We start from the raw sequence: 14,776 nt of genomic DNA on the forward strand, positions 1-14,776 counted from the left end.
AGTCTGCTAAATGATGGAACCCCCGAATGATGGATGCCGACCCCCCTGCCTAAGGCACACACTTCTCTCTCCTCTCTTCTCCACCTGATCCCAGCTAATAAGGCACCCCCACGTCTTCCCTGACTCATCCAGCCCCGATTAATTCCCTTCTAGTGCTCCTCTCTGTGCTGCACCTGCACCACTTACCTTGATACTTAATCACACGCCACCTGACCATCCTATCACCTGACGGTTATGTGGACATCTTGCCCCACCAGCTCCCTGGGCTCCCTGATATCCCCCAGAGTATAGCAAATAGGGTGCCAGGTACACAGCACCAACAGATAAAGAAATGCTGAGCTGAATCCAACCTCCGTCTCCATTCCTCCACCATCACTGGAGCTATTTCTTCCCTTGCACGGGGGAAGAGTCACAGCTTGGGTCAGACATGACCTTTGCTGCACCTATATCCAAATAGCCTAAACCCATACGCTATAACAGCCAGGGTCAAAATTAGGGGCAGCTGTGATTATAAACAAGGAGCCCCGGTGGCACAGTGGTTAAGCGCTCACCTGCCAATGAGCACCTGGTGGATTCGAACTGCCAACCTTTTGGTTAGCAGCCGTAGCTCTTAACCACTACACCACCAGGGTTTCCAACCTATAGGGTAGATACCGGTATTGTCCATTTAACAGAGGTCAAATAACTTGCCCGAGTTCCAGAGCCACAAAGTTTGGCTCCAAAGCCTCCATGCTCACTCACTACCCTATCTAAAGCTGCTCCATCTAAAGTCTGGAGTGGGAACAGCTGAACCATGTGCGAGGCTGGCAAGACTTCCCAAAGGGAAGGAGTCACAGCACAGCCCCCTATAGGGAGGTAAGACTTCCCAAAGGGAAGGACTCACAATACAGCCCCCTACAGGCAGGCAAGACTTCCCAGTGGGAAGCAGTCACAGTGCAGCCCCCTACAGCCTTGGAAGGAAATAGATCTGAAGCCCTATTTCACTCTACAAAGGTTTCAGACGTTCAGGGATGGGCCACCAGTTGCTGGTTGCAGTCTAGTTGATTCCGACTTGTGACGACTTTACATGTGTCAGAGTAGACTGTGCTCCATAGAGTTTTCAATGGCTGATATTTCGGAAGTAGACTGCCAGGCCTTTCTTCCAAGGCACCTCTGGGGAACCGCAACCTTTCAGTTAGCAGCCTAGCAGGTTAACCAACACACCACCCAGGGACTCCCTTCAGGGATGGGAGAGCCAGGGAAACATTTTCAATCTGCACAGTCAAGAACTTAAGGTCCTCAGCAAGGACAAAGTCTTCTGAGCCATGGAATGGTTAACATAACTGAAAAGCTGGATCTCACAGCAGCCCTCTGCCCTGCAGACATCAGCTTCACGTTCTACCAGGTTCCAGTCCTAAGCTGTCAGGCCTGGGCAGGCCCTTTTCACACATCACACAAGCATGGGCAAGTCTGTGACTCTGTCAGGACTAGAGCGATTCCCCTGCCCCGAGGCTCTGCTTCTCAGCCAAAGACATTTCTGCTCCCTCTCCAGGGGCCACTGCTCCTACCACCACAGCCATCACAATGCCCCCAGAGGCACCTGTGGGGACAGCAAAGCCATCCACCTTCTCCCTGCGTCATCCCCACAGCCTATCTCCCTCTTCCTCCTACCAGAAAGGTCTGAGGACAAGGACCCTGAGCAGCAAATCAGGAGGCAGCAAGGAAACACTAACTCTCTCCAAATGCCAAACCCTTCCACTAGAAAGAGAAGTTTGTTTTCGAAATATTCTTTCCACTTTCTCTGGGTGGGGGTGGGGCTGGGGCGGGGGGTGGGGGTGTTGTCAAACCCTAAAGAGAGTCAAGTCCAAAGCAAAAGCTTTTGGTTAGGAAGGTCTGCTCCTCTGCCCATCCTCCTCACGGGAATCCTTGGCCTGCAAGAGATGAAAAGGAGGGAGGCTCCTCCAGGCATCAGGGAACAGGTGAACCTAACCAGCCAGTGTGTGTCCTCTCTCACGAGGCACTCGATGAGGAGGGGACAAAATACAGGAGACCTCAAGGCCTGCCTCGGCCAGTTTCTGAGCTCAGGGTATGGCCAGCTGGAGGGAGTCTGCAAGAGCCATGTCCAGGCAGGAGACCCTCCCTTGGGGGCCCACTGCAAAGCCCAGGGGGTTTTTCTATAATTGTATGTGTGTGTGGAGGTAGTGCTGGAGTCCTGGCAGTGCAAGTGGTTAAGAGCTACGGCTGCTAACCAAAAGGTCGGCAGTTCAAATCCACCAGCCGCTCCTTGGAAACCCTATGGGGCAGTTCTACTCTGTCCTATAGGGTCACTCTGAGTCAGGATCGACTTGTTGGCAACGGGTTTGGTTTTTTTTGTTTGTTTGTTTTGTTTTATGGAGGTAGTGGGAAGTCTTTGGGTGGTGCAAATGGTTAACACACTGCTACGAAAAGGTTGGAGGTTCAAGTCCACCCAGAGGCACCTTGTAAGAAAGGACTGATGATCTATTTCCGCAAAATCAGTCATTGAAAACTTTATGGAGCACAGTTCTACTCTGACACATGTGGGGTCACCATGAGTCGGAATCTGGTTGGTTAGTTGGTTACTTGGTTGGTAGGTATGGAGGTGAGGCAGGGCAATTCCTACCAAACCAGCCAGAGCTCTGTCCAGGAGCCAACTCAATACAAGGAACTCAGTTTCCTGCAAGTGAGTCCTAAACCAATAGCCCAAGCCATGCCCTCTCTTCTCCATGGCCACAGCCTCTGAGTGACTTGAGACGCTTGAATGTTTCACTGAAACAAATCAGAGCCAGCCTCTGCAGCACAGCTGCCACCGAGCACAGTAGAGACAGGCCAAGCAGGGCACAGAGAGACTGTGATGACCCTGGTTAAGGACTGGTGGGTTGATCCCGCTCTGCCACCTAACACCTGTGCTGCAGCAGGTTACTTAACCTGCCCAGAGCCTCACTTTCCTCACCTGTAAATGAAGATGATAATAGCACCGACTTAAAGAGTTTCTATGAAGATGAAATCAGTCCATGTCTGGTAAGCCCTAAGAACACTGCCAGTACAAAGTGAGCACTAGATGAGCGTGTGTAAAATAGAAAAAGAAAGATGCAGTGAAAATGAGGAGTCCCCGGGTGATGCAAACAGTTAATGCGCTCACTGCTAACTGAGAGGTTGGAGGTTCGAGTCCACCCAAGCACCTCTTAAGAAAGGCCTGGCAGAAGAAAAATGAGCCATTGAAAACCCTATGGAGCACAGTTCTATTCTGACACACATGAGGTCGCCATGAGTCAGAGACATTAAAAATTAGTTAAAATCAATTAACTTCTCAGTGTGGCAGCCCCTCTGCCTCTGTGCTCAGCTTACTAGTATACCAGAGCCAAGCAAAGTCCAACTAAAACCTTAAAGAAAAAGAACAAATCATCAAACCTTTCCACTGACTCAAGGAGACAATCAGTACCACCCAGGACTCCCCTCCCCAAAAAGCAGCCTTGAAAGGCCCAGCAGGATCATTCCACAACACAATTATTACACCTTAAATCACTGGGCTCCTCAGACACATAGAGCCTTTTAAATAAAGAGAGTGTACTTTGGGCTCTAATTTAAATACCTGTTCACAGACTAGCAAACCAATTACTTTCCTCTCCCCGAAAGAATTAATACCTCCTCTGAGTTTTAGAAACCATCTAGTGCCAAACACACAACACATCTATGCATTTTCAGGTGCAGGGGGCTGGAAAAAGTCGAAGCAAAGGCCGAATGAGCTCTCTACAGCTCCGACCCACACACCAAAGCTGGCAAAAAAAAAAAAAAGGAATTATTCAAAGCCTCACTAAATAGATGCAATTTCAGGTACCACTGTTTCCATTTAGAAATGCATTAATGGGTACAGTGATTACAGACACTTAGCTTCCCAGCATTCATCCAACTATAGATATATTTTTTAAGTCCCCAATGAGCAGAGAAAAAAATATATCTTTCCAAACACTTTCTTGGGTAGGGAAGGGAATAATTTTCCCTCCCCGGGACCCTGACCAAAGACTTTGTCTCTCCTCACCCCACCCCCACAGCTTACAAACCCCACTTTACTCCAAACTCCAGTTAACTCTTTCTCCTTATATGTCTGCCAGATTCAGAAGAGTTAATGTCAAATGTCAAATCAATCGACCCACACCTAATTGGTCAAGCACCAACTCTACCTTATGCTGTCCTGGGAAGCTGGTGGGCTGTTCATGGTACCAAGTCACAATGTTGTTCCCCTTCTCCCCCAGGACCAGCTAAGGGAAGACTGCCACGCCAACCACCTCTAAGACTTACTCATCATCACCACTGTCTACCAGGACACATTTATTCTCCCACACAGAGGAAGCATTTTCATTTCTCAACTTAATTGTAGCCTGCCTGCCTTCTCTGGCTATCAAATGTCCATCACTCAGAACAACCTGTCACACCAGTCACTCCTTTGCCTCCAGGAGGATCTCTAAGTGGTCATGGGTTCCAGCCAGTCCCCCAGGCAGAAGACACAGCCCCTTTCAAGGGTCACCCCCAAGAACAGCCCCTCTGCCTCCCTCTGGGCCTGACAGCATCCTCTGGGCAGAGGGGAGGGCAGCGCATTCCCAACCTCCATTGAGGAAACCAGGGGCCAGCTAGGAACCTGGCTCCCAGGATCTGCTGTATCCTGCTGGGAAGTGCAAACAGTTAACCCTTGGCTGCTAACTGAAAAGTTGGTGGTTCGAGTCCACTCAGAGGCACCTCTGAAGAAAGGCCTAGCGATCTACTTCTGAAAAAAAATCAGCCATTGAAAACACTATGAAGCACAGTTCTACTCTGATACGTACGGGGTCGCCATGAATCAGAATCGACTTGACAGCAACTGGTTCTGGTACCCCAATGACATTTTCTCAAGGCCTTCCACCTGCTAAACCCAACCAATTCTGACATCTGATCCTCCTGTGAATGAAAGGGACTCATAATGCCTAAGCACCTACTATGTGCCAGGTAGCATCTAAGAGCGTCACATTGCCTACTGCATTTAATTTTCAAATAACACTATGGAGGAATGTAGCATTATCATTATTTTACAGATGGGGAAGCTGAAGCTCAGAGAGGTTTTCACTTTCTAAGTCTATAAGAATCACCTGGGGAGCTTGTACTACATGAAGATCCCCAGTCCCGCCCACTAAAGGTTCTAACTCAGCATTCTAGAACATGGCTCTGGTTGATGTCTACCATCACTACCTCATCAAGTGCTCTAACACAGGTGCCAGGGCTCTTGCCTCTCAATAAAGAAGCTATATGCCTTTACAGGCAGGGCAAACACTAATACTTGGAAACCTTCTCCGCTAGGGGTGGGGGTAGGGGTAGGGGATGAACAGGAAGTAGAAATCAAAGCAGCACATTTGGAAAATACCAATCACGCATACAAGAAACCTATTCATTTTCTCTCTGGTTGGAGCCAGACACATGGGGCTCTAAAGACGAGAAATAATTTCTTTGATATTTAGCACCAACCATTAGTGCCCAGGCGTGTGGTGGCACAGTGTTTAAGAGTCTGGCTACTAACCAAAAGGTCAGCAGTTCAAATCCGCCAGCCGCTCCTTAGAAACACTAAGGGGTAGTTCTACTCTGTCCTACAGGGTCACTATGAGTTCGAATCGACTCAACAGCAACGAGTTTGGTTTTTGGTATTAGTGCCCAGCTTCCTTTTAAAGACAAGTCTCAACAACAAAGCACAATTCTCCCTTTGGCTATCCTGATCTTGGGAGATTTTTCCAGAGGAAACTACATCTCCTCTGCCGATCACATCACATTTCACCTTAAGAAGGGGCTTCTTTTACAGTAATAAACCAAAAAACCAAACCCACTGCTGTCGCGTCGATTCCAACTCATAGCAGCCCATAGGGTTTCCAAAGGTGTAATCTTTACGGAAGCTGACTGCCACATCTTTCTCTCATGGGGTGGCTGGTGGATTCAAACCACCAACATTTCGGTTAGTAGCCGAACTCTTAACCACTGCACCACCAGGACTCTTTTGTAGTAATAAAAAAACAACAACAACAAAAAAAAAAATATTGCCATTGAGTTGATTTCAGCCCACAGCAACCCGATAGGACAGAGTAGAACTGCCCCATAGGGTTTCCAAGGAGCAGCTGGAGGATTTGAACTACCGACCTTTTGGTTAGCAGCTGAGCTCTTAATGACTGCACCATCAGGGCTCCCCTTTATAGTAATAAAAACCTGTTGCCATCCAGTTGATTCCAACTCATAGCGACCCTATAGGACAGAGTAGAACTGCCCCACAGGGTTTCCAAGGAGCAGCTGGTGGATTCGAACTGCTGACCTTTTGGTTATCAACTGAGCTTTTAACAACTTCACCACCAGGCACATTACTGTATAGTAACAGTTAATTCTTATACAGCTCATACTATATGCCATACATTGTTCTAAGTAGGTAGGTATTGTCACTGTCCCCATTTTAGAGTTGAAGAGACTGAGTCAGAAAGGTTTCAGTGACCTGTCCAAGCTAGGAGCAGAGCCAATATTTCAACCTGGGCACTCAGGTTCCGGAATCTCAGACAGAAGAGTTGGGGAAACCCTTAGGGCTGTATCACCAATTACATTACTCTCCTGAAGCTAAGACATGAGTGAAGAATTTTATCCAGTCAGTCCCTACTCCTCCACGCAGCACCAGCCTCTTTAAGACCCAGACCTTTAAGTCCCACCCTCCCCACCATACGCATGCGCGCACACACATGCACACACACATTATGGCCTTCACCCTGCCCCCCAAGTCCTTGCAGTTCCTCCAGTTCCCTCTCCTGCCTTGGGCTGCCCACTGCTTTGCTCCACAGCTGCCTGGCCTTCCTCACACTCACCTTTGAAGCTCCTCTAATGGCACAGCCCTCCCCTCAAGAGCTCCCCATCCCCAATCACCCATATGAAACTGTCCATATGTCCCTCTCCTCCCTTGTGCTGGGAACTGTTGGAGGGCAGAGGCTCTCTCCACAGCACCCAGTGTGGAAACTGGCTGTCATGGATTGAATTATGTCCCCCCAAAAATGTTTGTATCAGATTGTAATTTTATGTTAAAGAAGATTAGGGTGGGATTGTAACACCCTTACTAAGGTCACATCCCTGATACAATGTAAAGGGGGTTTCCCTGGGGTGTGGCCTGTACCACCTTTTATCTTACAAGAGATAAAAGGAAAAGGAAGCAAGCAGAGAGCTGGGGACTTCATACCAAGAAAGCAGTGCCAGGAGCACAGCGCATCCTTTGGACACAGGGTCCCTGTGCAGAGAAGCTCCTAGTCCGGAGGAAGACTGATGAGAAGGCCGACCAAGAAAGAAAGTCTTCCCCTGGAGCTGATGCCCTGGGTTTGGACTTTTAGCCTACTTTACTGTGAGGAAATAAACTTCTCTTTGTTAAAGCCATCCACTTGTGGTACTTCTGTTATAGCAGCAGTAGATGACTAAGACACTGGCATATACCAAAACCAAACCAAACCCACTGCCATCGAGTCGATTCTAAGTCATAGTGACCTTGTAAAACAGAGCAGAACTGCCCCATAGGGTTTCCAAGGCTGTAAATCTTTATGGAAGCAGACTGCCACATCTTTTTCCTGCAGAGTGGCCAGTGGGTTCCAACCACTGACCTTTCAGCTAGCAGGCGAGCACTTAACCACTGCACCACCTGGCTTGACTGGCATATACCCAAAAACACCCAAACCCAATGCATGTAGTAGATGCTTACTTAGAGTCTGGTGACTGAATGAATAAATCCTTGACCAAAAGCAATCCAGCCTCTGCTTAAACTACTCCTCCAATAAGGTGCTCACTGCTCCTGAAGGTGGCCCATTGGTTCCATCTGTGGACACGGATGGACAACCCAAATGGAGAGCATATGATTATTGTTGAGGCCTCAATATGCATAATCCTAAACCACTGCTCTGGCTCCACTGCTCCCAAGAAGGGGTGGTCTTATCTCCCACTTCATCCAGGGGGAAAGAACACAGGAGGCTGTGCAGCCAAGTGCCTGGGTACAGGGCTGGGATGGAACTCTGCCCCCTCCAAGCCCTAAGCACACTGCCCCCCATCTGCACTGCAGAGTGTGTTCCAGGAGGCAACAGAGGTAGCCAGCAGCCCCTGGAAGAGACTGCATGCTATCCCCAAACTGTCAGACCTCAAAAGGGTGAGGGCTCTGTGTTGGCAGGAAAAGTCCCTAAGAAACCCTGAGAAACTTGCTGTGACGTTGGAAATGCTCTTCTGGCAGAATCTGAAAGAGACATCCTGGCTCTAAGCAGGCTTAAGAGGCTCATCAGCCCCTAAGCTGTGGTCAGCTGACATCTAGGGGGTGGGGGGAGAAGGGGGTAGCGCTCTAGCTAAAGGAGGTTCACTTCCCTAGAGGGCCAGGGGCCCACCCACTGCCCTGCCTGGGGTTCACCTACCCCACCTGTCGCTCTTCTACCCTGTGGGGGATGTCCTGAAGGAGGCTCAAGGGGGCTTCTGCCTTTAAGGTTCATCAGGGAAGGTGTAGGTATCCAGTTTAAGGACCCTATATGGAGGATTCAGAACAGAAGTGGTAATGGGAGTCATAAGACACTACATATCATAGTAGAAACAGCATGGAATTTGGAGCCAAGAAGAGTTAGGTTTATGTCCCAGCTCCCCCACTGATGCTCTGGCCTTGGGCTAATCTTCTACCCACCCTCACCAGTCTCAAGTGCACAATCTGCAAAACGAGAACACTAAAAATGCCTGCTTCGAAAAGAATATATATATTTTTCAACTACAAAACACCATGAAGATGATTATTATTGACAACTGTGAGCTGGGAGGCACCAGACAATAAGTCTTCCCTTCAGTGGCAGAGCCGATAACTAGACGGCTGCCCAGATTAAGGAGTGGACATCTGAGCAGCCCTCTAAATGCCCATGAAAGAGGCAAACCAGGGGCCGTTTTCACACCTCATTACCCTGGGGTCTCAGCCCCCGGGGTCTCTGCAGCCTCGCCAAGGTTCCCGTGGCCTGGTGATAGTGTAACCCTATGGATGAACAAGGTTATTTTGTTTTATTTTAAATTAAGTTTTTATTTGGAAGTTTCAAACTTGTAGAAATGTTGCAAGAATAATAATAGTACAAAGAATGCCCATATATTCCTTACCCAGACTCACCCACTGTTAGTGTTTTGCCCCTATGCTCTATCATCCACCCAGCATACATACGCACACACAATTTTTTCTGAACCACTTAAGAGCAAATACTTTAGTATGGATTTCCTAAGAATAAGCGCATTCTTTTAATCACAGTGGTTACGCAGTTTTTATTAGTCCAAAGCAGTTGAGTTTGCATGCTCCTGACCCAGGCAATCCCAGTTTAAGGGCACCTGATCACCGCAGCAGCAGCTGAATGTGATTAGGACGCAGAATTCACATCCCCACCCCAACTAATAGTTGTGTGGATGCACTGAACAGGAGCTCACATTTATTGGGCATTTACCATGTGCCAGGCGCTATGCTAAAGCCTTCCCATCAATTACTCATAGAATCCTCACATTTAGTCCTATTTTACCAGGAGGAAGTAAGGCTTAAAGCAAGTGGATAACCTGCCAAGGTCAGGGAACTGTAAGCAATGGAAATGGAATTAGAACGACATAGTCTGATTCCAGAGCCCGAACTTACGCACTGCTTCCTTGAAACACTACCACCCACATATACAACCCCTATACATTTTTCTGCACGATGAAGTTGCCTGATTTGTGCTTTGGGCTTCAAGGAAATCCAACCCTGCTGTCCTGGCCAGCATCCAGATAACTGTGAGCAGGCTGGATGCAAGAGAGCTGGTCTGGCACAACTCGGCCTGAGCAAGAGATGCTCCGAGGTCATGGCAGCTGCTGATGTTGTTTTCCTCAAGGACTGTTGTACCTGCCACTCTGGGCTACGTAGGGCCCTTGGAAGGCCACTGAGCAGTCTCCCCAGCCTTCCTCGTCACCTAAGACTTAACAGGGGAATTGGTACATGTTTCTGTTTAGGAAAACACAAAGCCATACAATAACATGATGCAACTTTCCAAGGTTTTGATCTTAACGGAAAATGTGGGAGGAGGTTTTCTAACAAATTCAATTGAGGGTAAAGTCTATGTGAATTTTTGGATAGAACCAACATTTTGGTGACGTTTTCTGCATCCAGGCTCCCAGGTGGTTGGCCTTTCCTCTTTTCTGTCATTAGAGTTTTGATTGAAAAGCTGAACTAATATAATGAGTGGCTTTATGGAACTCACTTCCCCTCTCTGAGCCCAAATTTTTGCACTAAAAAATGCAATGACTGTGAGACTCAAGCCAGATAATGTTTGCGAAACACTCTGTAAACAATAAAACATTAACACCGAATACTTCATTTCAGAAAAACAAAAAGCAAATGTTTTGACAGCCACTGAAAGCAGAAAATACTAGAAAGATGTTTACTTGTGTTTTATTTAAAAACAAGAGGCAAATAAAACCATATTCCTCTGTTCTCCCCTCTGCCAATATTTACTTCATTTCAGTTTACTGAGATGCTACTGTCTTATGCTGAGCAAAAAGATTCAAACCCATGCTCTCCTCTGGAGAGAGAACCTCAGCAAGCACCCCGTGAAATCAGCAAGTATTCCACATCATGAAGTGCTCAAGTTTTCTGCTGCAAGAAATGGATGCTAGAGCATATTAAAATATCTGCTAAGTATGAGGAGGAGCCCTGGTGGCACAGTTGTTTGGAGTTATGGCGAACTACAGCTGCTAACCAAAAGGTCGGCAGTTCAAATCCACCAGTTGCTCCTTGGAAACTATGTGGCAGTTTTACTCTGTCCTGTAGGGTCGCTAGGAGTCGGAATTGACTCGACAGCAATGGGTTTGGTTTTTGGGAAGTATGAGGAGCAACTGATGCATCCTGAAAACCTCACACAACTTTCCTGTCCAAGAATCCATTAGGAAAAATAAAATCAGCTGTGTCCATGTTTGGCGCCCCCCCGCCCCACAACCTTACTGAGCCATGTTACAGGAGGATACACACACACAAATCAATCTCTAATATTCAGACGTGCTCATAGCAAATCTGAGAAAGCAGACTGAAACAAAACATTCTTTATGTGGGGAAAAGAACAGTTACTCACGAATCCTTAAATTTCTCAAGAAATTACCACAAAAGGGTTTGGGACGCTGTCACACACTGCTTTCCCCTAGGCTTGGGAGGATTCATTGAGGCCCAGGGGGTAGGGAGCAGGGCTTTCTATAGGATAAGCACTAGGGACTTTGCCAACAAGAATTACCATGGGAGAGTCAGCAAACGAGGACAGTTGACTGTACAGTCAGTGCCCTTAAACAGCCCAGCTGAAGACTTTGCCTGTACTTCATGGGAAAAACAGAAACCATGCAACAGGAGGACCCACCTCTACCTGACCAAATCTCCCAACCTCCTTACATCCAACCAGCCCTCAGTCTTTCCTCCTGTCTAATGGATGAAGTGGCCAGCTCCTGTCAGAGACCAGTGGAGACTTGTGTTCTGGAACTCATCCCTCTCACCTTCTCAGGAACACCACTCCAGCAATTGTCTCATGTCTTTTCTGCATCATCTATGTTTCCCTCTCTACTAGATTATTCCCATCAGAACAAAGCATGCTCTAGAATCTCTCACCAAAAAAAGAGAAAAAAAAAAAAAAAGGAAGAAAATCCTCCCTTAGACCCACATCACTCCCCAATTAACAGCTAATTTCTCAACTCCACTTCCAACAAAACAATTGGAAAGATTTGCCTATACTTCCTGCCTCCATTTCCTCACGGCATATTTTCTCTTCCACCTACTGCAGTTAAGCTTTTCCTTTAGACTTCAGTGACCACTCATTTCCCTGTGTTTCCTCCTACCTTCTCAGTCTCCTTTGTCTGATCCACCTTTTCTCCCAACCTCTAAACGCTGGTATGTCCCAAGGCTTAGGTCATGTTCTCTTTCCTGTCTACACTCTCTTCCTAGGTAAATGCACCCAATCCCCTGGCCCTGAATAACAGCTGTAATATCCAAATATTTCTCTTTAGTCTTATCTCCCATCCAAGCTCCAGATTCATACATCTGACTACTTGATATATCACATCTCAAATGTAACACAGCAAAACAAGATCTCATGACTCTCCCCAACCCCAAAGCTGCTCCTCACTCAGACTTCCCTTCTCAGTGGTATACGTACCATCAACTCAGGTGTTCAAGCCCCAAACCTAGGAGTCATCCTTGACTCTTCTCTTTCTCTCCCAAACCATATCCATTCCCTCAGGAAGGTCTTCAGACTCTACTTCCTAAATACAGCCTGAATCTGACTTCCCTCCATCTCCACTGCTGCCACCCTCGGTCAAGCCACCATCAGCTGTTGCCTAGACTACAGCAACAGCCTCCTGCTGCTGTCCCGCCTTCCTACAGTCGTCCACCTACAGTCCATTCTCCTCACAGCAGATAGACTGATCTTTCTAAAAATGCAAGTCAAATGTCACTCCCAGCTTAAAACCCCCCAATGGCTTCTCACTGGGCTTAGAATAAAGTTTAAAAACTATACTTACCCTGGGACACAAAGCCATACACCATTCAGCTGTCTCCCACCTCCAACGTTTTCTCATACCACCTTGTCCCTTGTTCACCATGTTCCAGCTACACTAGTCTTTCTGCTTCTTGAAAATGAGGATCTTTGGTGCGTTAGGGGCCTTGATGGCTGTTCCCTGAATGCTTTTCCCCTTTATCATCACAAGGATGGTTCCTTCTTGTCATTCAAATCTTAGTTTAAATGTCATCTATTCAGAAACACCATCCCTGACTTCCCAATCCAACCAAACCACGTGATATTACACTTTATTTTAATTTTCTGCATAGTATAGTTACTACTATTTATTTATTTTCTGTGACACCCCCCCCCACACACACACACTAGATTGCAAGCTCCATGAGCACCTTGTCTGTTTGACTCATTTCTGTAGTCCCAATGCCTAGAAAAATGCCTGGCACATAAGAGGCATTTAATAAACATCAACTGACCCAGTTATAAACCAGATGGGTCCACTGACAGAGAAGTTCTGAGGGTCCTCAGGCAGTTCCCCCACCCACACACACCCACAAGGCAAGGAGACAGGACAACAGGACCACAGTTATCGCCCCAGACCTCTCTTCTATAAATGTCATCCTTCAGTATTTCAATCAGCTAACACCTGTGGGGTCTCATGCTACAGCCCAAATCAACAAGGGAGACCTGGGATTTTCTGGGATCATCCCAGTTTCAAATATGCTGCCTCACTACTAACAATGTTTTCAAGTTGAAGAAGTGAATTCTGACTCAGTCTCCAAAAGTACACCCAGGAACAGTCAGACCACCGTCCAGACCTTTGGCTGGTTCATTCATTCAGTGAACAAACATTTACCCAGTGCTTGCTCTGTGCCAGGCACTGGGGCAAAGGATCAAAAGCAGTTTCCAACCTCACGGAGCTACAGAAGAGCAAGCAAAGTGAGAAACCGCTGTGACACAGGCACAGGGTGGGGGGCGGGGTAATGACTCTACAAGTGTTAAGAGTTTGAACGACACTTTAATTTACTGTCCCTTGATCTTATTTCTACAGACCCAAGTCTGCTGTACTAACCTGGCTAGTGGGGACCAACGTTCAAAGGTTTTTGAGGAAAAGCTACCGCCTGACTAACGGATGCAAAAGTGAGCTTCCCGGTTCCACAACAGCTAAGCAGACGCGGACTGTTCGACGAATATTATTGGTTGATCGGTCCCCTCCCCAACCCCACCCCTCCCCACAGGCGCACACAGAGGAGGGATTGGGGGGTGGGGGGGCACGGTTACGACCCTCCGCGACCATCCCAAAGAACTGGCCAAAGGGAAGGCCTCCCAAGGATATTCCCTTCGTGTCCCCTCGGGCCCCGGACCTGGGCCGAACTCCTGTTCTCCTCTACCCACTCCCGCAGGTCCAGGCTCCGCGCAGCCCCAGAACTCAGCAGGGAGGCGTGTCCGGCCCCTCAAACCCCAATCTGGCCCCATTGCAAGGTCCACGGCGCAGAGTCTGCAGCCCGTGACTACCCAACGGACCAGATCCCAGACCTGCGCCCCGACTCGCGTCCTGGTCCCCCAGCGGAGATGCGGATTCCACCCCGCCTCCCTCCCGGAGCCCGCCACACGACTCGGGCACACAGAACCCAGCACAAGCGCGGCCGCGGCGCTGTGCGCGCCAACTCAACCCCGGCCCGCGCCGGAGGGGAAGGAGGGGCGCGGGGCACCCGGCGGGAAGCGCCCCTGCCCCGGGCCGCACAGGTGAGAGCGCGGCGCGCTCCCCCAGGCCCGGCGCGGCAACCGCGCCCCAACTCACTCGATGAAGTAGCTGGCGCCCTCCTCCGTGAAGCCCTCTTCCCAGCCGCGGGGCAGGTCTGCGGAGACACGAGAAAGTCGGGTCAAACTTGGGCCTCCGCGTAGCGCGCCCGGAGTACACCCCACCCCGCTGGCCCCGCACTCACCTGAGCGGATCATGTGGCCAGAGTTGACCGGCTCCCCGGTGCGCGGGTGCAGCCAGGTTGTGCAGCGTAGCTGGTCACTGAGGGGAGAGAGGTGCACCTGTTAGCGCCGCCGCCGCCCGGGGGACACCCGCCCGCCCGCCGGGCCCCACGCCCACACGCCCCTGCCCGCATTCCCTCGTTCCCGCGCCGCACTTGATAAAGAAAACGCGGCCGTCCTGGCACACGCCGTAAGACCAGTGCTCAGGTAAAGTGTCCCGCGGGACCGCCGCCGCCGCCATGTTCTCCGAG

General features: G+C 49.0%; 1 protein-coding gene across 2 annotated transcripts in view; it reads right to left on the minus strand.

Annotated features, from left to right (window-relative positions):
* Positions 1-14,770, minus strand: part of PLEKHA7 (pleckstrin homology domain containing A7) — a 229,665-nt gene extending 214,895 nt beyond the window's left edge. For both annotated transcript variants that reach the window (XM_004369678.2, XM_023737555.1), the window contains exons 1-3: positions 14,681-14,770; positions 14,489-14,565; positions 14,344-14,401 (exon numbers count right to left, since the gene is read on the minus strand). In XM_004369678.2, the coding sequence (XP_004369735.2) occupies positions 14,344-14,401; positions 14,489-14,565; positions 14,681-14,766 (221 nt within the window). In that variant the 5' untranslated portion in view covers positions 14,767-14,770. The remainder of the gene's footprint in view (positions 1-14,343; positions 14,402-14,488; positions 14,566-14,680) is intronic.
* Positions 14,771-14,776: the final 6 nt, after the last annotated feature.

Source organism: Trichechus manatus, unplaced genomic scaffold (genome assembly GCF_000243295.1).
Source record: "Trichechus manatus latirostris isolate Lorelei unplaced genomic scaffold, TriManLat1.0 scaffold00006, whole genome shotgun sequence".
In the NCBI taxonomy this organism is placed as follows: domain Eukaryota; kingdom Metazoa; phylum Chordata; class Mammalia; order Sirenia; family Trichechidae; genus Trichechus; species Trichechus manatus.